Source organism: Bufo bufo, chromosome 6 (assembly GCF_905171765.1).
Source record: "Bufo bufo chromosome 6, aBufBuf1.1, whole genome shotgun sequence".
NCBI classification, from domain to species: domain Eukaryota; kingdom Metazoa; phylum Chordata; class Amphibia; order Anura; family Bufonidae; genus Bufo; species Bufo bufo.
Window position 1 is genome coordinate 359,866,786 of NC_053394.1, and position 22,910 is coordinate 359,889,695.

The window sequence follows — 22,910 nt, forward strand, 5'->3', positions numbered from 1 at the left end:
TACATGCACTCTCTCTGGATCCACCGTCGGCCACATCATGACCCCCCTTCCGTGGGCGGTGTACGCACTCTCACTGGATTCGCTGCCGGTCATGGGCATGCCTCCTTCAGGTGGCATACACACATTCTCACCGACTGCTCGCATTCTCCCTGAATGCGATGCTGGCCTTGTGCATGATTCCCCCCCCCCCCCTTCCTTTTCTGGGCGGCATACTACGCTCACCAGATACGTTGCTGGCCTTGAGCATGGCCTCTAACATGGGCGGAACGCTTGCGCTCCCCTTGGATACGGTGCTGGCCTTGTGCGTGACCACCCCTCATTCCATGGGTGGAATTTTGCACGCTCACAAGATTCAAGGCTGTCCTTGTATGTGCTGTACTGGACTTGCACATGTTCCCCTTCATTGGCGGAGTAGTTACACTCTCACGAAATTTCGGTGTTGGGTGAATTGTTGCACACTCACTTAATGCTAGGATAGCCCTATGCATGTCCCCCTTTTCCCTAGGTGGACCTCCTGCGTTTCCGCTGGATACTGTGTGGCCATGTGCATGGCGCCTTTCTGGGCGAAGTATGGTATGCCCTACTTCTCTGACGTAGGTACGGCCTTGGGCATCTCCCTCTTTTTGGGGCAGGCCTTTGCATTCTTGCCCACTGCAGTTTGCCAGGTACATTTCCTCCCTTTCGGGGCGGTCAGTTTGCGTTCCATCGCATTCCATATTAGTCTTGTGCATAACTCCTTTCAGTTTGCACTCCCGTAGATACTGTGGCACTCTGTGGCTGGCCCTCTTCGCGGTGTTATATTTTTGCAGTGAGCGGACGTTCTTGTGCGTTGTTTGGGCCGTGTATGCCTTCTCGTCCTGTAGGTGGGTTGGCCTTCTCACTGCTTACGGGGCTACTCGTACGTAGCCTCCTTCCTCCTGCGACATTCTTTTTCTCTTGGGATACGATGATTGCCGCAAGCCTTGCACTATTCTCTAAGGAGATCATTCTGGTGCAGTGTGGTATGATTCTTTCCGGATTGGCGCCCTCGGTGCTTCAGTCTGATCTGCTACCAGGTTCGGGCCGCTCTTCTTGGGAAGGTCACCCAACTTCTCTTGGGTGCTCGCTTATACAGGTCCGGGGGACCTCCACCTTGGGTTCTTCAGGGTATTCGCCTTCTGCGTGGCGGTGAACCGGGCGTCTCTGTGTAGCGGTGTTCTGCTTTTGAGCTGTCCTATGGCCTCTCTGTTGCCCACTCCCCCTTTTTTGGTTGGAGGGTGTTATACCGGCCTCTGTCTCGCCTGCCTTTTCTCGCCGGCTCTGTTTGACTCCCACTCGGTACATATCATTCCGATGTGGCGTCTGTTCCGGCCACGCTTCAGAGGCTGTTCCTTCACTGCCCTTCCCTCTGGGGAGAGCATGTTTGTTCATTTGGATGGTTATGGTGTTCCTTTTCAGTCTCCCTTGTCCACACTGGCTGTACTAGCTGTGTGCATAGTTACCGGGTCTACCGCTTTCTGTCCTCCCGCTGGGTGCAGATTGCGTTTTTTCCATTCTAGGCAATGTTTCGGCTTTGGATTCACCTTCTCGGTAACTTGGGAGGACTACCATTTGGTCAGGATTGTCTTTTGATCTCCCACACCGGAACTGTAGTCTGTCTTCCTGTGGTGGCTACATTGGCTTCGGCTTTAGCCTGTCTTGTCCTGGCGGTTGCTGGGCGGACCCTTCGGTTCCTGTCCGTTTGTCCTTCTGCTTCCCCACTCTGGGGGGATACGGGACAACCTTGCTCGGGGGCCGACGGGACCAGTTCTACCGACTGTTCTACCCGTGTTACTGGTCCGCGCCTGATCATTGGGTTTTCACCCGCTTGCCCAGGCGACTCTAGTGGGCTCGCTAGTGTTCGCTTCTAGCCGAGTTTTCGTCCAGGATCTGTGGTAGGACTTAGGGCTTTACCTGGGGTTCTGTGGGAAGCTGGGCGTTCCCCCACTCTGCCTTTCTCCATGGTTCTGTCTTTCTCCAGTTCGGCCTGGACCTGGGGCTGGGAATCTGTTGCTTGAAGTATCAAGTGTCATTCCTGTCCTTCCTCTTTCAGCGTTCCCCGTCCCTCTGGGCCTGTCAGGAACTTCTTCCATGGAGCGGCTCTTGGGTTCCTTTGTACTGCCCTCCGGTACCGTCCTGGGAACTACATACTGGGCTCTTGGCGCTCCAATTTTTCCTTGGAGCCGTTACAGAAGTTCTCTCTACTCCTTCTGTCCTGTACGGTTGGGTTTCTGTAGCCATCGTGTCTCTGACGGGTGCCTGAGTGGCGGCCCTTCTTGTTCCGAGCCTTCTGTCTTCCCCCAGGACAGGACTGTTCTCCATTCCGTCTCTTCCTTCCTTCTGAAGGTGGTATTTGTCCTTCATTTCATTGAGGCAGTCGTCCTCCCCTCCCCCCCCCCCCCCCGGGAACGGACACTTCACCGATTTGGACGTTGTTTGGGCCTTGCAGTTTTTACTTGGAGATCTCCGACTCTTGTCGACGTTCGGTCTCTTATGTTTCCAGGAGGTCCGAGCAAAGGGTTGACGGCCTCCAGGGTGGCTTTCTTCCGCTTTCTCAGAGTGGCTCTTGTTGTGGTTGCCGCACCAAGGGCAGGGTCCTGCTTTTGGTGTCACCATTCATTTGGCCAGGGCCGTCGGTTTTTTCCTGGACCGGAGGCTTTAGGCTTCGGCCATCCATTTGTGCAAGGCGGTCACTGGTCTTCCTTGCACACCTTACCGAGTTCTACAGGGTGCATACTCGGGCTTCGGCGTATGCTGCCTTGGGCCGCCTGGTCTGCAGGCGGCGGGTTTTTTTTGACGCCTTCGGGTGCTTCGCCTTGGTGCTGTGGTCCCTCCCCCTTTGGACTGCTTTTGAACGTCCCAAGGTCTTCTGTGTCCCCCAAGGAAATTGGGCGAGAAAACGAGATTTTTGTATAACTTACCAGTAAAATCTCTTTCTCGCTCTTTCCTTGGGGGACACAGCACCCACCCATTCTTTGTTCTTCTCTGACTGTTTCCGAGTTTGTTTTACCCTTAGGGTAGTTGGCTTGTTGGTTCCAATTTTTTGGACTTTGCCTTTTCTCACTACTTGGACACGCAACTGGCAGTCTCTCTCTCCAGGCTGAGGGTATAGCTGTGGAGGAGGGGCTTAACAGTCTTCACTTAGTGTCACGCCTCCTAGGGAGATGAGCTATACCCAAGGTCTTCTGTGTCCCCCAAGGAAAGAGCGAGAAAGAGATTTTACTGGTAAGTTATACAAAAATCTTGTTTTCTATAAAGTTCTGGCAATGTGCGGATCCGCGAAATGCGGAAAGCACATTGCCGGTGTCCGTGTTTTGCAGATCCGCAAAACACATACGGACGTCTGAATGGAGCCTTACAGGGGAGTGATCAGGGAGTCTATATGGGGTGATCAGGGAGTCTAATATGGGGTGATCAGGGGTTAATAAGTGACGGGGGGGGGGGGGGGTGTAGTGTAGTGCTGTTTGGTGCTACTTACAGAGCTGCCAGTGTCCTCTGGTGGTCGATCCAAGCAAAAGGGACCACCAGAGGACCAGGTAGCAGGTATATCACACGCTGTTAACAAAACAGCGTCTAATATACCTTTTTGGGGTTAAAAAAATCGCATCTGCAGCCTGCCAGCGAATGATCGCCGCTGGCAGGCTGTAGATCCACTCGTTTACCTCCCGATCCTGTGTGCGCGCGTTCACAGGAAATCTCGCGTCTCGCGAGATGACGCGCCGATGCGTCGAAGAGGAACAAATCGACCGCCTCCGGAACGCAATCCTGCGTTAGGCGGTCCGGAGGCGGTTAATCAACAGGTCTGTTTGGGCCTAAAAGGGGTTTTCCCGGCTCTGTAATACTGATGACCTGTCCTTGAGATGAATCATCAGTATAAGATCGGTGGGGGCCTGACTTCTCAGTACTCTCATCGATGCTCTGTGTCTGTGAATGGTACTGTTGAGAGATTTTCTGAGTTGTTTTATATTGATCGCCTATCCTCAGGATAGGCGATCCCTATCTGTTCAGTGGAGGTCTGACTCTCTGTGCCTCGTTGATCAGCATTCACTTCGTGGGGAGGCAGTGCTGCGTTCACTTCGTGGGGAGGCAGTGCTGCGTTCACTTCGTGGGGAGGCAGTGCTGCGTTCACTTCGTGGGGAGGCAGTGCTGCGTTCACTTCGTGGGGAGGCAGTGCTGCGTTCACTTCGTGGGGAGGCAGTGCTGCAGTAATTAACCAGCTCTGTCCACTGCACACAATGGACGGAGCTGTAGTTCCACTTGTCGGAGATGCTGCTGATCAGCAGGAGCGTGGAGTGTCAGACCCCCGCTGATCGTATATTGATGAACTATTAGGGCAGAGCACTTTATCCATGTACAGCTTATTCTTAAGTTTGTCTTTTCTTTTTAAACTTTTTTACTTGTTAGCCTCTCGGGAGGATGCAGAAGGTCTCCTACTCATGGATGAGGAGGGGCACTCCGATATGATTAGTTTCCAGCCTACTGACAGTGATGTCCCCAGCTTCTTTGAAGATTCCAACCGCGTAAGAAAAATAATTGATGTCATTGCCTTCGTGTTTTTCCGCAGGTCGGACTTGGTGCACACTGTGTAGCATTTGAAAAAGACACTATGGCCCACATTTTACTAATATGAGGGCTAGGCTTTATAGAAAACTGCACGAAAAGTTGGTTCAATTTGGTGCATCTAGTTTTAGAAAAATCCATTGTGCACAGCTCGCAAGGAGGCAGGCATAGAATGTGCTTTAAGATATGGCATTTTGCATCTGAATTGTAAAATTCGGTTGCAGAGTGAACCTAGTAATGGTATATGTCAATCATCCACCACATATATGGTGGATATTGAGCCATGCTGTTATACTGAAGCAGTTGGTGCCACCTGCTATTCACTTTCCATAGAAGTGAATGGCCAAAATACTGCTGCCATGTATCGCTAGGAGAATAGTACATCAAGCCTTAAAGGGGTTGTCCCGGAATGGGACACATAAGAAGTGTCTGTTGCTTGAGAGGTGGAGTCTGATTAATGGGATCCCACTGATCACTGCAACGGGAGTGCTGTGTCCCCGTTTGAACGGAGAGGTGGTCGAGCATGTGCAGTCCATTAACCTGTTTGGAACTGTCAGAAGTGCTGCTGCTGTCATCAGCATTCCCAGAGACTTTAAACATATGCACTATTTAAAGGGATTGTCACGAAACACATTTTACGTTTTTCAAGCCAGCACCTGGATTTGAATACCTTTTTGTAATTGCATGTAATTAAAAATGTTGTATAGCCAGTGAGCTATTTAATAAAAGGTATCTGTGTAGTGCCACCTGACGTATATTATTTTATTGTCCGTCTCACTGAGCTGGTCGTACATGTTCAGTTTAAATCTTTGGCTGTCACCAGCCTTATGTTCTGTTTAGGGCTGCAGCTATCGACTAGTTTTGTAATCGAGTGTTCTATCGATTAATCTAACAATTAATCGAGTACTCTAATAACAAAAAACTAACTAAAAGAACGTTTTCCTTTATTTAAAAAAATCATCAGCCTAACCAGAAAGGACAAGGCCCCTGAGCTTCCAGGCAGAAGATAGCAGAGCAATGGTGGTTCTTGCTTTTTTTTTTAGAAAGATTATCATGTACTATATGATGTCTGACTTTAATTTTTTCAAACAGGGGGGCATGGGACCCCAGTTTTCATCAGACACTATTAGCTAGGTTGTCATTTTGGGAGTCAGAACATTTCAGTGCTGTCCCAGGGTCGTCTTTTCCATAATAACGCCTTTCTCCGCTATAGGCAAAGCTTCCTCGTGGTATCCATCAAGTTAGACCCCATCTGCAGAACATTGACAATGTTCCCCTGCTGGTCCCACTCTTTACTGACTGCACCCCAGAAAGTGAGTACAGGATGATGGGTGTAAATGACCGCTGAGAAGCACTAGTGTGCGTCTTCACACCTCTTTGTCCCCTAGCTATGTGTGAAATGATCCAGATCATGCAGGAGTATGGAGAAGTTACCTGCTGTATGGGAAGCTCTGCAAGCATCAGGAACAGTGGCTTGTTCTTACAGAGTGATATCAGGTCAGCAGCGCTTGCAATTTGTTCAAAAATTTTTTGTTCCTCTCATTCGATGCAAGCAGTCTTTGTCAGTGCTCAGTACTTTGGCATCGCTTGGCCACAGATTCTATTGCCCTTCTTTGTGATTTCTGTCCTTTTTGATGGTTCCTCTGAATGTCAGCTGTGTTTACCCGCAGACACTCGGGCTTTGTTACCGCAGCCCTCGTCTTGCTTATGGTTTTGTGACGCCGTATTTTGTCCTGTGTCCTTGCATCACGCGTCACTGTTTCCTTGTCCTTGTCCAAATATTTTTTATTTTTTTTTCCCTCTTAACCTCCATTCCTACTCAATGTCATTCTGAGCATTTATTAACCCTTTTCTGCATTTTCACAATTATGTACATCACGGGACGTTACCCCTACCTGCATTCCAGCCGCACCAATACCGGCACGAACAGCTGGTATTAAAGAAAACCTTTTCCTTCTACTTCACTTCTGATCACATTTCTTTATCGATCACCCGGTTATTTTTCTCTCTTTTTTTTCTCCCGTAGTATTTCTCTGGATCCATTGTTCCCTTCTCGCTGCACCTGGGAAATGTTTGGCTACGTGAGCGGCCCTCTTAGGACAAATTCATCAGAGGGGGTCTCTCCTCTGCACCTCTCTGCAGCCCTTAATGGCCTGCCTTGTTCTATATCCTTCAGGCAGGAGGAGAGCGTCAGCATTATCCGTCTCATCGAGCAGGTCAGTGGTTGCACCTCTTATAGGTGGAGAGTATTGATGTTTGCACTGTTGTAGTTCGATCATGTGTTTTTTCAAATTTCATTATAAGTCCTCCTAAGGGACATGAGCATGTGATTGGTAGATATCTTATACCATAGACTGCAATCAAATAGTATTGCTGTCTATGGTAAAATTGTAGTGTTCCTATTGAGCCCTACTTTAGGCAGGGCTTAATAGGATCTTTACAGTGGCAGCCTTCATAAGGCTCTCTGCTAACATAGCAACTGAAAGGCTTGTCACATTTATTTAACAGAGGGAGCCCCCTATCTCCAAATGACCGCTCAGATACCATGGTCGCAATTGACCATGGCGTATGAGGGGGTCAAATGTCCGTGATTGGAGTTGCCTCTGATCACGGACACCATCGGTTGATGTTTGCTTTAAAACAGTAGGCGTCCACCAGCTATATTTAAAGTCTTGACGTCTGCTGTACACATATGGTGATGTCGCCAAGCAGCTAAGATTTCATTGTATTCTATTATAGTCTTTATTATGATTGTATGTATACACTGAATGTGTGTCTAAATAGTATTAAATTATTTAATGGGACAAATTTGTACAGATCAGCACCAACCAGTTTTCTCGCTCATATTCATTGGGGGACACAGAAACCGTGGGTACAGCTATGTCCTCTAGGAGGCGTTGACACTAGTAAAAGCTGTTAGCTCCTCCCCTGGCAGCTATACCCCCTCCAGCCTGGAGAGAGAGCTTCAGTTTTTTTCTAGTGTCAATAGGAGGCAAGACCTCCCTGCTCTGCAGGGATCTCCTGAAGATTTTTTATTTTCTTCCTTCTTTCTCAGATGGGACAACAGTGGTCGCCTCGCGTCCCTGTTCTCCCGGGGTCGAGTTGCGCCAGTGCCGGTCATCCGCACTGCTGCCTCCCCCACAGAAGACGAGGTGGATCAGGGCAGCCTCGCTCCCCTGCATCCCGCCAGCCAAGGGGTCACCTAGGTCCGCCAAAGAGAAGACCCTCCCGTCATACCAGACTTCTGGCACTCCGCTGCCAGCTGCTGAGGAGGTGACCCTGCTAGGCCCACTTAGGAAGGGTGAAGTGAAGAGGAGAAAGATTAGGTGAGTACACAGGACTAGGTGAGTATGTTAACCCCCTTCTTCCCCTTCCTTCCTATTTGGCAAAGCAGATGGGCTTCATTGCCAGCTCCCTCCCTTCTCACTCCTTGGCCAGACACTGGCTGTATTTACCAATCGCTCCTTCACTGGCCCAGTTTTAACAGCCTCTTTCCTACCCCTCTGTGCCGAAGGTACACGGGCACATAGGGGGTTAATGGCCTTGTTCCCCGCTGGCGCTACTAAACACAGCGGGCGGCTGTGCACACCACTCTATCCGGATGCATAGATGGAGTACTTACAGACTGACGTTGATCTTGCTCCACTTCCCCACGATAATCCCCCCCCCTGGATGCGGGCGCCTAGAAGTGCGCCGCTCCAGGAGGCTAGCGCCAGCACTGGGTCTGGGCACCGAAATTATGCCCCGCCTTCACTCCGGCCCGCGCCATTTTTTTCAACGTGTGCGCAAGCGTCCGCATTTCTCTGTGGTAGGACCCTTCACTCCAGGGGCGGTTTTGAATTCCGGGGAGGACTACAATGATGCGCTGTGTCTGGTAAGCGCGCTTGCAGCGTTGTCTCCGCAGCCCTCGGTGCTCCGGCCGTGCAGTCGGCCGTGTCTCATAATGTTAGGCCCCGGCTTGCGGCCTACTGGTCCGCACTTCATTCCCGCCTTGCCTCCCCACCCCCAGTAGCCCACAGAGCCCCGCCTCGGCCTCAGGCAATTAACCCTTCCTGGTCAGCCATCTCTTGAGACTGGCACATGATTATATGGGTTCTATCTGTGGGGCTTCAATGTTGAGGAATTTAACTCCTCTGCCTCTTGCACAATTGAGGTGGGTATCCCAGTTTAAAAAAATAAAAATAAAATAAAGTCCATTTGGGTCCTCCCCCCTCAGTCCTCATCACTTCAGGACCCCCCCTGTCTGTGTCAGACTGGCCCGGGTCCTATCACTGTCAAAGGAGGACCCTTCAGTTTTCCATTCACCCTCCGGGGTCGCTTTGGTAATAAAGCGATGCCTGCGCAATCCAATGGTAGATCTCTCTATCTTTCCAGTCACCCTCTGGGGCCGTTTGGTTGCCAAGCGCTGCCTGCGCAATCCAATTGTGTACATCCGTACCTTCACAATCACCCTCCGGGTTCGTTTGGTTGATGAAACTCTGCCTGCGCAATCCAATGGTGGACATCCGGACCTTCCCAATCACCCTTCAGGGTCATTAGGTTGATTTTCTCCACCTGCACAATCCAATGGTGGACATCTGGACCTTCCCAATCGCACTCCGGGGTCGTTTAGTTGATAAGCACCGCCTGCGCACTCCAATGGTGGATCTCCGGACTTCCCAATCTCCCTCCGGGGTCGTTTGGTTGATTAAAGCACCACCTGCGCAATCCGGTGAGTGAACCTCTAGAAGTTTCCATTCCACCCCTGGGTAGTTTGGTTGATAACTCCCACCGGCGAGCCTGCGTCTGCCATGGGCAAGATTCCGAGAGGTGAGACTGTACACAGCAAGCCAGAGCAGGATATATTTCCTCCTTGGTCTCCTCCACACCCCCACCCTTCCTCCCTAGGGTCACGCTCAGACGCACCTCCTTCCCTGGAGAGGTTCGGTCTGAAGGGGGGATCAGTGTTTCGGTCTCTGCCGTGATTCCGGTGCGATCTTCCAAGATGGCGTCCGAGGTAGACAACAGTACTTGTCGTATGCATTACCCCCTTCCTTAGGCGGAGTATTTGCACTACTACTGGATGCAGTACTCCCTTGGATATATACGTCCCTCTATTGCGGTCTAACCGCACTAGAACTGTTTCAGTGCCGGCAGTAGGCGTTTCCCCTTTTAGTAGGTGGCGGAACTGGATTCCCACTGGGACAGTACTTACGGTAGACATTAGCCTTCTTCCATAGGTGGCGTTATGGCATTATCCCTGGTTCAGTGTTTACTGTATGTTTTACCCCCTTACGGGGTGGGGTATTGAGACAGGACTCTCATTATGCCTTGCCTTTTCCGTAAAAGGCGTATTCTCTCTACTTGGATTTAGTTCCTGCTAGATGCATTACTGCATTGTCACCCTTCATGGTGGAGTATTACACTACCACTGAGTACAGTGCTTGCCGTAAGCATTGCCACTTTTCATTGGTGGGGTAGTTGCAACATTGCCCCTTCCACAAGTGATCCACTACCGTGGGGAATGAGTACATATCTTGGATGTTGCACTTCAACTACAGCACGGCTATAGATGCCTTTGCTTCTTCTACAAGTGGAGCGTAGCGAGTTTCGATACACGCTGGTGCCCTGTATTCTTCCTCTAATGGTATTTCGGTACCGCCTGTGGATACTGTGGATGTTTCCACGTTGTGTCCTTTTCCTTCGGTGCCGGTTTGGAACATGAATATGACAACCTCTCTCCTCAGGGAGTTGCCCAGCGTCACTCATGGGTCCTAGCGTCCCCTATCTCCATGGTCCTCCACTGTTCCAATGTGTCTTCAACAATATGTAGTGCGTACACCATGGCACGTAATATTGTGCTTATGTTCCAGCAAGTCAAGTGTTACACTGACTCTATATTCCCTATCCACCATTCCTGATGTGGGAAGTGGTTGTGCTGGAACGCTGGTTTAGCTTTGCAGCGTGTTCTCCGCTGGTGCAGATTTTACGCTGGTACTAGTCGCTGCAGTGGGGCAATCCCTCAGGTAGTGGTTCTACCCTGACGCTGGCTTGGCGGTTGTTCCTGTTCAACGCCCGTCCCAGGTGGAGTGTTTAAGGTTAGCTCTCCGTCCATGAGATCATGGCTTCTACCGGATTCCTCTAGTCTGCCCCTCAGTTTGTGCTGGCGGGGCACGCTGCGGCTCCTACGATACGGGGGTCCTGGAGTAGTCATTACATACTCTGGCTCCCCCTGCACGGCTCCTTCGTCAGGTGACGGATTCTTCTAACGGCAAATTCGGTGGCGTACGCTGCATGGCCTCCTCCTTAGGCGGAGTATGGCACTGCCACTATCATCCGGTGGCTTCTTCTGTGTAGTGCCAGTCTCAGATAGGGAATGGGTTTCGCCCTGCCACTTTTTTCCTTCCGTTTTTCTATCTCTGGCTCAGGGTTCACGGCCACTCCGCAAACCTTGGTAGCTCCTACGTTACTACTTCCCCTAATCTACGTTGATTCAGGGTATTGGTTCTGTGTTTTTTTCTTTCAGTCTTGTTTTGGACCAATTGTTGGGCTGTGATGTTTTCCATATCCCCCCTTCTACAGGTGATTCCTACTTGTTGGTCCTGGGTTTACTACCCGTATCTACAACTACCTCTCTTAAGACTTGATTAGCGACTGCCATGTCAGTCCGATGTAGTCATGCCTTTTCACTGCACATTCCGTGGCTAGACTACGAGACTCACCACGCCAGGCTGAGCTGGGGTGCTGTCACGACTATTGATGGAGTTTTCGTTCCTGGAACGGAACTCCCCTTCTATTCTCCTCGAGGCAGGAGTTTTTCTCTCATCTTGGTCTGGTCTAAATTTCTGTCGTGCAGTGTTACTACACTGTCAATACACGGTCGCTGACGGAACTCCTTATTGTCTCTACTTCTACCTATCCAATGTATTTTCCTTGGCTTGCGGTTGGACATGCTTCATTCAGGCGTTTTTTTCTCGGTAGTGTATCAGCCAGCTTCTCAGTCTCCCCACAAGCCTCTTCGGCTCGGGGGCCATTGGTGGACCACTTACCGTTTCCGTGGAGCGCTTCCCTTTAGCAGGGGTGGATCCTGCGGTTCTGGGTTTTTGGTTTAGCCCTTGTTTCCTTCATGGGCCAGGTTCGGCGCTTGTATCCTTTTCCAGCGTCCTCTGACTCATCCGGGGCCCATAATACCTTCCTTCAGGGAATAGCGCATACGGTTCCTCCGTACTGTCCTCCCTTTCCGCCTTGGGATCTGAACTTAGTCCTTTCAGCGCTCCGGAATTCTCCCCTTGAACTCTTGCGGGAGATGTCACTCCGACTCCTGTCCTGGACGGTAGTTTTTTCTTGGCTATCCCACCCATCAGACAGGTGTCCGGGTTGGGGCGCTCTCTTGCAGAGAACCTTCCTGGTTCTCGGCAGGAATAAGCGGTTCTCCGGCCCGTTCATTCCTTGCTCCCGACGGTGGTCTCTGATTTCCATTTCAATGTAGATATTGTTCTTCCATCACTGTGTCTCTCCCCTTCACACCCTAGGGAAAGGGAGTTAGACCATTTGGACGTCGTCAGGGCTCTGACATTTTATTTGCCGGCCTCCAGTTCCATCCGGCGTACGGACCCCCCCCTTTTTGGTCATCCCGGAGGGATGGCGGCCTCGAGGGTGGCAATTGTACATCTGTAATTGCTGAAGCATACTGCACCCGGGGCAGGATTCCGCCCTTCGGTGTCACGGCTCACTCCACCACAGCGGTGGGCGCTCTTGGGCTCGGAGGATTCAAGGTTCGGCCGCGCAGTTGTGTAAGGCGGCTTCTGCTCTCCTTACGCACATTCTCAAAATTTTGCCAGGTGCATACTTATGCATCGGCGGGCATTGCCTTGGGCCGCATAGTCTTGCAGGCAGCAGTTTTTAGTTGCCTGCAGGGGCGCTTGCTCCATGGGTCTGTGGTTTTCCCTCCCTGTCGACTGCTTTAGGACGTCCCACGGTTTCTGTGTCCCCCAATGAAGAGCGAGAAAGAGATTTTACTGGTAAGTTTTACAAAAATCTCGTTTTAGCAATGGGCCTAACTGCAAATAACTATGTAATTTCTGAGCCAACCTACATGTATCTGATATTATTTTTCATAGGACTCATTAGACCTTTCTTTTGTGCCATTCGGTGACAGATAAAATAGTAAAAAAAATATTGCAGGAAAGACTGAAAAAATGAATAATTTTCCTTTATCTGTGTTTTTTTTCTGTTACAAAAGATTAAGATTAAACATCTCTAAAACCATTACTGTATGTTTGTACTGTGAAAATGGATGTTACCTATGTAAGTTATTTACTGGCTGGGATCAGTGCAAGACATTTTGGCTGCTTACTTTTCTGTTGCTGGTTCTATGATGCCATACTGCCAAAACATTAGAAAATCCTTCAAAGTGACTTTTTATGTTGATACCACAAGGTAGTCATCTCATGGAAATCTGGATATTTTTAGCTTGCGGGCTTTTTTTTTTTTTTTACTTTTTATAAATGAAAAAAAATTATGTGTGCATTTGGTATATCCGTCTGTGTTCATTTCTTCATTTTTTTTTTTTTAAGATGTTGGTGTCTTTAATTTATTTGTAGCTATCCAGTAATTTTGCCTAAATGATTATTTGTTCTTATTACAGGCTCGACATGCAACGTACAGCATTAGGAAATGTTTCCTTTTCCTCTTGCAGTGTCAGCTCACACTTGTGATTGTGCAGGTAAGAGTCATAAGATGGTCAACCCTCACCTATGGCTACCTGACAGTAAGGGAAAGTTACCTGCTTATTAACATTAGAATAGGAGCCATGGTAGTATTAGGCTTTGAGAAAGGCCGTCCTGACCTTCTAGGGTGGCTTCCAGTCCCATCTTTGGCAAAAACCTACTTTACCTGTTCCATTTTTGCCTTTTCCCCTAGTTCTTGGCCTGTCTGATCCAGCTACCTCCTTGCCTCAGTACTACAGATATTCTGTGGCTGTCCTGCTTCTGTTTTCCGTTACTTAGGTGAGTGTATGAACATGTTTGTTTAAAGGGATTATCCATAAAATGTTATACAAGAAAAATAAAAAATACTCCACTCCATTTTCCCTCACCGAGCCAGTGCGGATGCTCTAGTCTAGCAGTCCCCTGTTTTTTGCCACATGACTGCCCAGCGCCATGTGCTGTACTACTGGCATCACCGCTAAGAGATGTGAGCCTTCCAGTAGTATGGCGTGTGATTGCTGACGCTACTATTTGGCAGCAGTGGCCCTATTGATTTACGTGATGGGACTGAAAGAGGGCATTTTAGACCAGTGTTCTAGCATAGAGGAGTCATTTTAACCCCTTGCGGACTGCCCTTTGATTATATACGTCCTAGCAGTCGGCATATATCTCTATATCTAATTGAGCAGGGAACGAGATGAGTGACAGCAGAGCTTCCTATAGAAAAGGCAGGGACTATTTTTCTCGCCGCTGTATGCACAGCACTGAATGAGTGCTGGAGTGTATGGAGATCAGGAGGTGGCAATGCCTTTCTTCCTGCTCCCGTCCCAGCAGTCATGTGGCCGTCGGGGCCTGGGAGTCTGAGGAGCAGGCTAGGTCTTAGCAGACTCATATCAGCAATGCAGAAAGGGTGTACCAGCGCTTGGTTGGCATTTAAGCGACTCTCTGCAATGAAAGATCCTGCAGGGGGGTTGCCTACCACTCACCTGAGTCCTCCATTTTACTTTAAGAACCTCTATAGCTGCCTGATGACCTGCAGACGCAGTGGAGGAGATTTCTGCTGCTACTTAACTGGACCCATGGATAGCACAGGATAGGAGGCCTGGAAGAAACGGAGCATGCCAGCACATTCTTGGCCCTTCTTCCTGATGAGCACATGTTGGCTGCTGCTGCTGCCATATTTGTGTGCCCCTTTCACGTACAACTACCACCTTGATGGTCATTGCGATTTGCTGTGGAGGTATCTGGTGCTTCTATTCTTAGATATCTGGCTGTATCTATCTCTGCCATATGCTTTTGTATCTCTGAGGTCCTGTACTGGGCACGCTGGGACTCAAGATACTGTAACATTGCTCTAATTAAATTCAGTGTTCTGGTGGGGACTTCTGCTCGTAGCTGCTGTGTTGGAGTGGGAAATCTGTGGGGCACAGAAAACTTACTGCCTATTTCAATTCTGCTGGTTCCTCTGTGGTACCTTCTCTGGATGACAGTATGACCCCCTAGGACCCTCCCTTTATCTGAAAAATGCCAAAGTAACCTCTCTCCTTTTTCTCAGCCTCCGGCGGGTGCTCCTTCCCTAGCACCCATTTCTTAACACGGACAGGGCGGGAGACTAGAGTCATTCTGCTTTCCTGCCACCATCCTCCACTTTTCTTTCGGGTCTTAATCCCAAGCAGAGCACTACTTTACCTACAGAAAGGGACTCCAAATCTTGCACTTCTGGTATTACTGAGCACACCATGAAACGTATGCTGATCCTTCTACAACATAACATCAGCTCCTGCATTTCTTCTACGGTACAGAAGCTCCAAACCACTATTGGTGCCAGGACTGTCATATAGAGTGCAAGATGTCAGGATTCTCAGTGGCACAGAATTGGAAGATGCTCATAATGTGCTTGGAGAGGAGGTGAAATGGCTGAAAAGTAAGTAAGGCAGCAGATGCGAAGCATCGTTCCCGTTCCAACAATATTAAAATTTGAGGGTTCCTGAAACTGTTCTACCTGCAGAGATTATGCACTGTGTACACTCTCTGTTCCTCCTCCAACCGCTTCCTTTTCCTCAGGATCTAACCCTAGATTGGGCCCACAGAATCCCCAAACCAAAAGATGCTCCTCACCACCTCCAAAGGGATATCTTATTTTGAGTATACTTTTCTCGCCCATATTCATTGGGGGACACAGAGACCGTGGGTATAGCTATGTCCTCTAGGAGGCGTTGACACTAGTAAAAGCTGTTAGATCCTCCCCTGGCAGCTATACCCCCTCCAGCCTGGAGAGAGAGCTTCAGTTTTTTCTAGTGTCAATAGGAGGCAAGACCTCCCTGCTCTGCAGGGATCTCCTGAAGATTTTTTATTTTTTCCTTTCTTTTTCAGATGGGAAAACAGTGGACGCCTCGCCTCCCTGTTCTCCTGGGGTCGAGTTGCGCCTGTGCCGGTCTCCCGCACTGCTGCCTCCCCCACAGAAGACAAGGTGGACCAGGGCAGCCTCGCTCCCCTGCATCCCGCCAGCCAAGGGGTCACCTAGGTCCTGCAAAGAAAAGACCCTCCCGCCATACCAGACGCCTGCCACTCCAGTGCCAGCTACTGAGGAGGTGACCCTGCTGGAGAAGGTGACCTTGAGGGTCCACTTAGGGAGGGAGGGTGAAGTGAAGAGGATGAGAGAGAGAGGTGAGTACACTGGACTAGGTAAGTATGTTAACCCTCTCCCTCCTTTCCTATTTCAAGGGTTCTACGGAAATAGCTCCCAACTTGACCAGACACAGGCTTCATTTATTTTTATTTTTTTACTAAGCCCAGCTCCACAATCTCCCCCCCCCCCCCCCCCCCTCTGTGCCGTCGGTACTCAGGCACATAGGGGGTTAATGACATTAAATCACAGCGGGCGACTGTGCTCACCGCTTTGGTCGGGTGTAGAGTAGATGCAGAGTGCCTGCGCATAACGCAGGGTTGGACCTCTGATCTTCCCTTGTCTCCACTCCCCAGTGCTAATCATCCCCTGGAAGCGGGGCGCCTAAGAGTGCGCCGCTCCAGGAGGCTAACACCAGGATCGGGTCCGGGCACCGCAGAAATCTGGCCCCGCCTGATCACTCCGGCCAGCGCGACATTCTGCCTGCGCAATCCAGCCCCGGCTTGCGGCCTCCACAGCATGCGTGCACAGCGGGCGCATTTCTCTGCGGTCCGGCTTGACTTCACTTACAGTGATACGCCGTGATTCCGGTGCGATCTTCCATGATGGCGTCCGAGGTAGACAGCAGTACTTGTCGTATGCATTACCCCCTTCCTTAGGCGGAGTATTTGCACTACTACTGGATGAAGTACTCCCTTGGATATTACCTCCCTCTATTGGGGTCTAACCGCACTAGAACTGTTTCAGTGCCGGCAGTAGGCGTTCCCCCTTTAAGTAGCTGGCGGAACTGGATTCCCACAGGGGACAGCACTTACTGTAGGCGTTAGCCTTCTTCCATAGGTGGCACTATGGCATTATCCCTGGTTCAGTGTTTACTGTATGTTTTACCCCCTTACGGGGTGGGGTATTGAGACAGGACTCTCATTATGCCTTGCCTTTTCCGTAAAAGGCGTATTCTCTCTACTTGGATTCAGTTCCTGCTAGTTGCATTACTGCATTGCCACCCTTCATGGTGGAGTATTACACTACCACTGAGTGCAGTGCTTGCCATAAGCATTGCCCCCTTTCATTGGTGGGATAATCGCAACATTGCCCCTTCCACAAGTGATCCACTACCGTGGGGAATGAGTACACATCTTGGATGCTGCACTTCAACTACAGCACGGCTATAGATGCCTTTGCTTCTTCTACAAGTGGTGCGTACCGAGTATCGATACACTCTGGTGCCCTGTACTCTTCTTCTCATGGTATTTCGGTGCCGCCAGTGGATACTGTGGCTGTTTCCACGTTGTGTCCTTTTCCTTCGGGCCGGTTTGGAGCATAATTATGACAACCTCTCTCCTCAGGGGGTTGCCCAGCGTCACTCATGGGTCCTAGCGTCCCCTATCTCCATGGTCCTCCACTGTTCCAATGTGTCTCAACAATATGTAGTGCGTACACCATGGCACGTAATATTGTGCTTGCGTTCCAGCAAGTCGAGTGTTACACTGACTCTATATACCCTATCCACCATTCCTGATGTGGGAAGTGGTTGTGCTGGAACTCTGGTTTAGCTTTGCAGCGTGTTCTCCTCCGCTGGTGCAGATTTTACGCTGGTACTAGCTTTCGTGGTCAATGCAGTGGGGCAATCCCTCAGGTAGTGGTTCTACCCTGACGCTGGCTTGGCGGTTGTTCCTGTTCAATGCCCTTCCCAGGTGGAGTGTTTAAGGTTAGATCTCCGTCCATGGGGCAGTATGAGACCATGGCTTCTACCGGATTCCTCTAGTCTGCCCCTCAGTTTGTGCTGGCAGGGGGCGCGCTGCGGCTCCTACGGTACGGGGGTCCTGGAGTAGCCTTTACGTACTTTGGCTCCGCCTGCACGGCTCCTTCGTCAGGTGATGGATTCTTCTAACGCCAAATTTGGTGGCGTACGCTGCATGGCCTCCTCTTTAGGCGGAGTATGGCACTGCCACTATCATTCGGTGGCTTCTTCTGTGTAGTGCCAGTCTCAGATGGGGAATGGGCTTCGCCCTGCCACTTTTTTCCTTCTTGGGCTCAGGGTTCACGGCCACTCCACAAACCTTGGTAGCTCCTACATTACTACTTCCCCTAATCTACGTTGATGCAGGGTATTGGTTCTGTGTTTTTTTTCTTATAAGTCTTGTTCCGGACCAACTTTTGGGCTGTGACGTTTTCCATATCCCCTCCTCTATTGGTCCTGGGTGTACTACCCGTATCCACAACTACCTCTCTTAAGACTTGACTAGTAACTGCCATGTCAGTCCGATGTAGTCATACCTTTTCACTGCACATTCCGTGGCTAGACTACGAGACTCTCCACGCCAGGCTGAGCGGGGGTGCTGTCACGACTGTTGATGGAGTTTATTCGTTCCTGAAACAGAACTCCCCTTCTATTCTCCTCGAGGCAGGGGTTTTGTCTCTCATCTTGGTCTGGTCGAAATTTCTGTCGTGCAGTGTTACTACACTGTCAATACACGGTCGCTGACGGAACTCCTTATTGTCTCTACTTCTACCTATCCAATGTATTGATTCCTTGGCTTGCGGTTGGACATGCCTCATTCAGGCGTTTTTTTGTTTTTTTTTCTCGGTTGTTTATCAGCCAGCTTCTCAGTCTCCCCACAAGCCTCTTCGGCTCGGGGGACATTGGTGGACCACTTATCGTTTCCGTGGAGCGCTTCCCTTTAGCAGGAGTGGATCCTACGGTTCTGGGTTTTTGGTTTAACCCTCGGTTCCTTGATGGGCCAGGTTTGGCGCTTGTATCCTTTTCCAGCGCCCTCTGACTCACCCGGGGCCCATAATACCTTCCTTCAGGGAATGGCGCATACGGTTCCTCTGTACCGTCCTCTTTTTCCGCCTTGGGATCTGAACTGAGTCCTTTCAGCGCTCCAGAATTTTCCCCTTGAACTCTTGCGGGAAATGTCACTCCGACTCCTATCCTGGACGGTAGTTTTTTCTTGTGACTATCACGCCTATCAGACTGGTTTCCGGGTTGGGGCGCTCTCTTGAAGAAAACCTTCCTGGTTCTAGGCAGGGATAAGCGGTTCTCCGGCCCGTTCATTCCTTTCTCCCGACGGGGGTCTCGGATTTCCATTTCAATGTAGATATTGTCCTTCCATCACTGTGTCTCTCCCCTTCACACCCTAGGGAAAGGGAGTTAGACCATTTGGACGCCGACGCTCTGACGTTTTATTTGCGGGCCTCCAGTTCCTTCCGGCGTACGGACCCCCCTTTTTTTGTCATCCGGTGGGTCCTCGCAAAGCATTGGTGGCCTCCAGGGTGGCATTGGCACGTCTGCAATTGCTAAAGCATACTGCACCTGGGCAGGGTTCCGCCATTTGGCGTCGTGGCTCACTCCACCAGAGCGGTGGGCGCTCTTGGGCTCTGAGGATTCAAGGTTCGGCCACGCAGTTGTACAAGGCGGCTACTGCTTTCCTTACGCACACTCTCTAAAGTCTGCCAGGTGCACACTTATGCATCGGCGGGCGCCGCTTTTGGGCCGCATGGTCTTGTAGGCAGTAGTTCTTAGTTGCCTGAAGGGGCGCGTGCTCCATGGGTCTGTGGTTTTCCCTCCTTGTGGATTGCTTTTGGGCGTCCCACGGTTTCTGTGTCCCCCAATGAATATGGGCGAGAAAACGAGATTTTTGTAAAACGTACCAGTAAAATCTCTTTCTCGCTCTTCATTGGGGGACACAGCACCCACCCAGTATTGTTGTTCGGCCACAGTCGTGGCTGTTGCTGGTTAGAACCTAGTAGGGTTCTTAGCATTGTTGGTGTTCCACGTTGTTTAGTTGGTTTACTTCTCCTACTGCTTCTCACAAACTGAAGCTCTCACTCCAGGCTGGAGGGGGTATAGCTGCCAGGGGAGGAGCTAACAGCTTTTACTAGTGTCAACGCCTCCTAGAGGACATAGCTATACCACGGTTTCTGTGTCCCCCAATGAAGAGCGAGAAAGAGACTTTACTGGTAAGTTTTACAAAAATCTCGTTTTTTCATGTCAAGGAGAAGATCCTGTTTGCAGCTGGAAAACAAAGCAATCTTCCTGACATCTACTCGGCTATAGCTCCTGATCTATCTGCCACAACGCTTCCAACCAGACCGCCGGTTTGCTGTAGGCACACTCAAGTTTTAAGAGACAGACGACTCAAATATAGATGGGGTTTCCCATCTGCTTGTATCCCGGTACGGATCTACAGTCACTTTATACACGGCAAAGGAACACCTTTTCTGTCTGATTGAAGCTCGGCTAATTCTCCGTGAAGGGCCTTTTTGCAGAAACAGCTCTTAGAGCAGCGGTTCTCAACCTGGGGGTCGATCGGCCCTTTCCGGGGGGTCGCCTGAGGCTTCCTATTGTGGGTCGCCCGCAAAACGGCAGCGGCCCCTTATCCTCGCGCACAGGAAGTGATGTCCTATCACTGCCTGTGCTTGAAGGAGCCTGACGTCTGGAGTCTGAAGTCGGGCCGCCTGTCTGCTGAGGTCCGAGTTTTTTCGTTAATGACACCGCCGCTGAGCACCACTGCCACCAATGATTTAATTGAGCCTGGCTAATTTTATTTTAATTATTTGGCTGAGCAAGGCTTAATTTATTTGGGGGGACATGAAGCACCGCTGATTTATTTATTTGGGGGACCCTGAGCACTTCTGATTTATTTATTTAGGGGACCCTGAGCACCATTGATTTATTTATTTGGGGGGGACCTGAAGCACCGCTGATTTATTTATTTGGGGGACCCTGAGCACTTCTGATTTATTTATTTGGGGGACCCTGAGCACCATTAATTTATTTATTTGGGGGAAACCTGATGCACCACTGATTTATTATTTGGGGGTACCCTGAGCACCGCTGATTTATTTATTTGGGGGACCCTGAGCACCATTTATTTATTTGGGGGGGGACTTGAAGCACCACTGATTTATTTATTTGAGGGGTACCCTGAGCACCACAGATTTATTTTTTTATTTGGGGGGGGGGGTACTGTGAGCACCACTGAGTTATTTATTTGAGGGGTACTGTGCGCACCACTGATTTATTTTTTAGGGGGTATTTGTTGTTTATTATTTATTTTAAAGTTATTTATTTGGTTTACAAATATTTTGTATTTATGCTAAAGTTCTGTGGTTATGAATGAATACTTGTGTATTTGAATTAACATTTGGTGTATTGGTGTCTGTGGTGTTTTTGGTGGGTCATCATAACAGTAGCAAAATTAGTTATGACGTAGCAAGGAAAAAAATTTAATAGTTGGGGGTCACCACAACATGAGGAACTGTATTAAGGGGTCACGGCTTTAGAAAGGTTGAGAACCACTGTCTTAGAGGATCGTCAACCGTCGGATCTCTGGGCTGAAGGGCTAATTGTACAAATCTGTGCACCTAATGTATACGATGCTGACTGTATTTGGTATCTTTCTACTTTTTCACTTCTCTACCCTTTGACTTTCGCTGCATCTGCACTATGCCATTTAAGCTTGTTAAAAAAAAATTATGGCTTTCAAAGACACACGTACTAAAGAAAACGGAAAATCTACCTGGTTTTGGGGGGGAAGGGAGTTAAATGGCCCAGTCAGGAACTGGATAAGGGGTGAACCACCTATGTTCTCGTTAAAGAGCATCTGTCTGCTGGATCAACCCAGTCATAATATCCAGTAGGGTTGATAACATTTATTTGTTATCAGAATGGTTGTTTCATTTTGGAGAACAAGCGTTTTTGATCCGTATGCACGTGAGCAGTTTAGTGCACTAAGGGCGGTCCCAAGTCACTCTGTGCTCCCGCTCCTTGATTGACTGGGCCAGACTCTCTGTAAATTTTGCTCAGGACCATTTCATGACCTTTAAGTACATGGTAACCAGTTTGTCACTCTCTTGTCTTCTGTAGTGTCTCCCTGCTTGGAAAGCCATCTGACAATTCCATAATGACTGTAGCAACTGGAAAAAACCTCCAGTCTATACCTAAAAAGGTAAATCCAGAATGTGAGGGCGGTAAAAAAAAATCCATCACAGTCATTTCCATCCATGTCTTTTGTTTGTGGGAAGGTAACTTCCAATAGCCGATACATTAATAGGATTGCAAATTCTGAATGATAAACTGCTAGAAAACCTAGCTACTTTGACCTGCAGCAGTTTTCTTGTAGCACCACTACAGGAGAAATGAAGCATTACATGGTAACCAATTAAATCAATGGGTCGTCTGCATAAAGCATGGACATTCTGGGTCCTCCAGAGTATAACATGCTCTTTGTAACCACTCTTTACTCTTGTTAATAGAGTTATGAAAGGGAGTCTGTCACCCCAATTTTGGACTATTATCTACAGTAATATATGCATAGTACTGCAGATAAGGAGTTCAGATCACTATTATTTATTTTCAGTACTGCCCCTGGTTCCCCGGCTATCAGCCCTCAAAGCTGCCCTGAAATACACTGTCAGGACTGCTGACTGCACTAACATAATGGAGAGGACTCCTCAGCATGCACAACAGTCCTGACAATTCATTTCAACGCAGCTCTGAGTGCTGACAGCAGGGGAACGGGGGGCAGTAAAAAATAAAAAAAAATTATCTGCGGTACTACTAGTGTATTACTGTAGATAATGTTTCTAAATCGGGTTACAGATTCCCTTTTAGAGGGGTTATAACTTGAAAAGAATTTTGTGGATAGGTGATAAATGTCTGATCGAAGAGGGCCCCATGTGTTCAATAGGATCAGGGATCCCGAGCCTCCATACCAGAGGAGGTTGAATAGAGTGGTGAACATTGCCGCTACATTCAGAGTCTATGGGACTGAAAGTGATAGTCAAATACAGCAGAAGATAATCCCATAGAGATTGAACAGGGCGGCAGTGCATGTGCATGGTCACTGCTCCATTCACACCCCTCCTTTTACTCAGAATTCCCCAATAGGGTATTTAAAATTCGGTTTACTAAACCAGCCATCCCTCTTAACGGTGGCTTCCTGAGGCATATATTGGGGAAAAGTAAGACCGGGAAAATTAGGCAGACAGGCATTCACTGTCCCAAATTTATT

General features: G+C 49.3%; 1 protein-coding gene across 2 annotated transcripts in view; it reads left to right on the forward strand.

Annotated features, from left to right (window-relative positions):
- The window catches only part of TMEM94 (transmembrane protein 94), an 82,894-nt gene that overhangs the window by 53,322 nt on the left and 6,662 nt on the right, over positions 1–22,910 (forward strand). For both annotated transcript variants that reach the window (XM_040435697.1, XM_040435696.1), the window contains exons 21-27: positions 4,423–4,538; positions 5,792–5,891; positions 5,967–6,075; positions 6,605–6,794; positions 13,205–13,282; positions 13,480–13,565; positions 21,764–21,845. In XM_040435697.1, the coding sequence (XP_040291631.1) occupies positions 4,423–4,538; positions 5,792–5,891; positions 5,967–6,075; positions 6,605–6,794; positions 13,205–13,282; positions 13,480–13,565; positions 21,764–21,845 (761 nt within the window). The remainder of the gene's footprint in view (positions 1–4,422; positions 4,539–5,791; positions 5,892–5,966; positions 6,076–6,604; positions 6,795–13,204; positions 13,283–13,479; positions 13,566–21,763; positions 21,846–22,910) is intronic.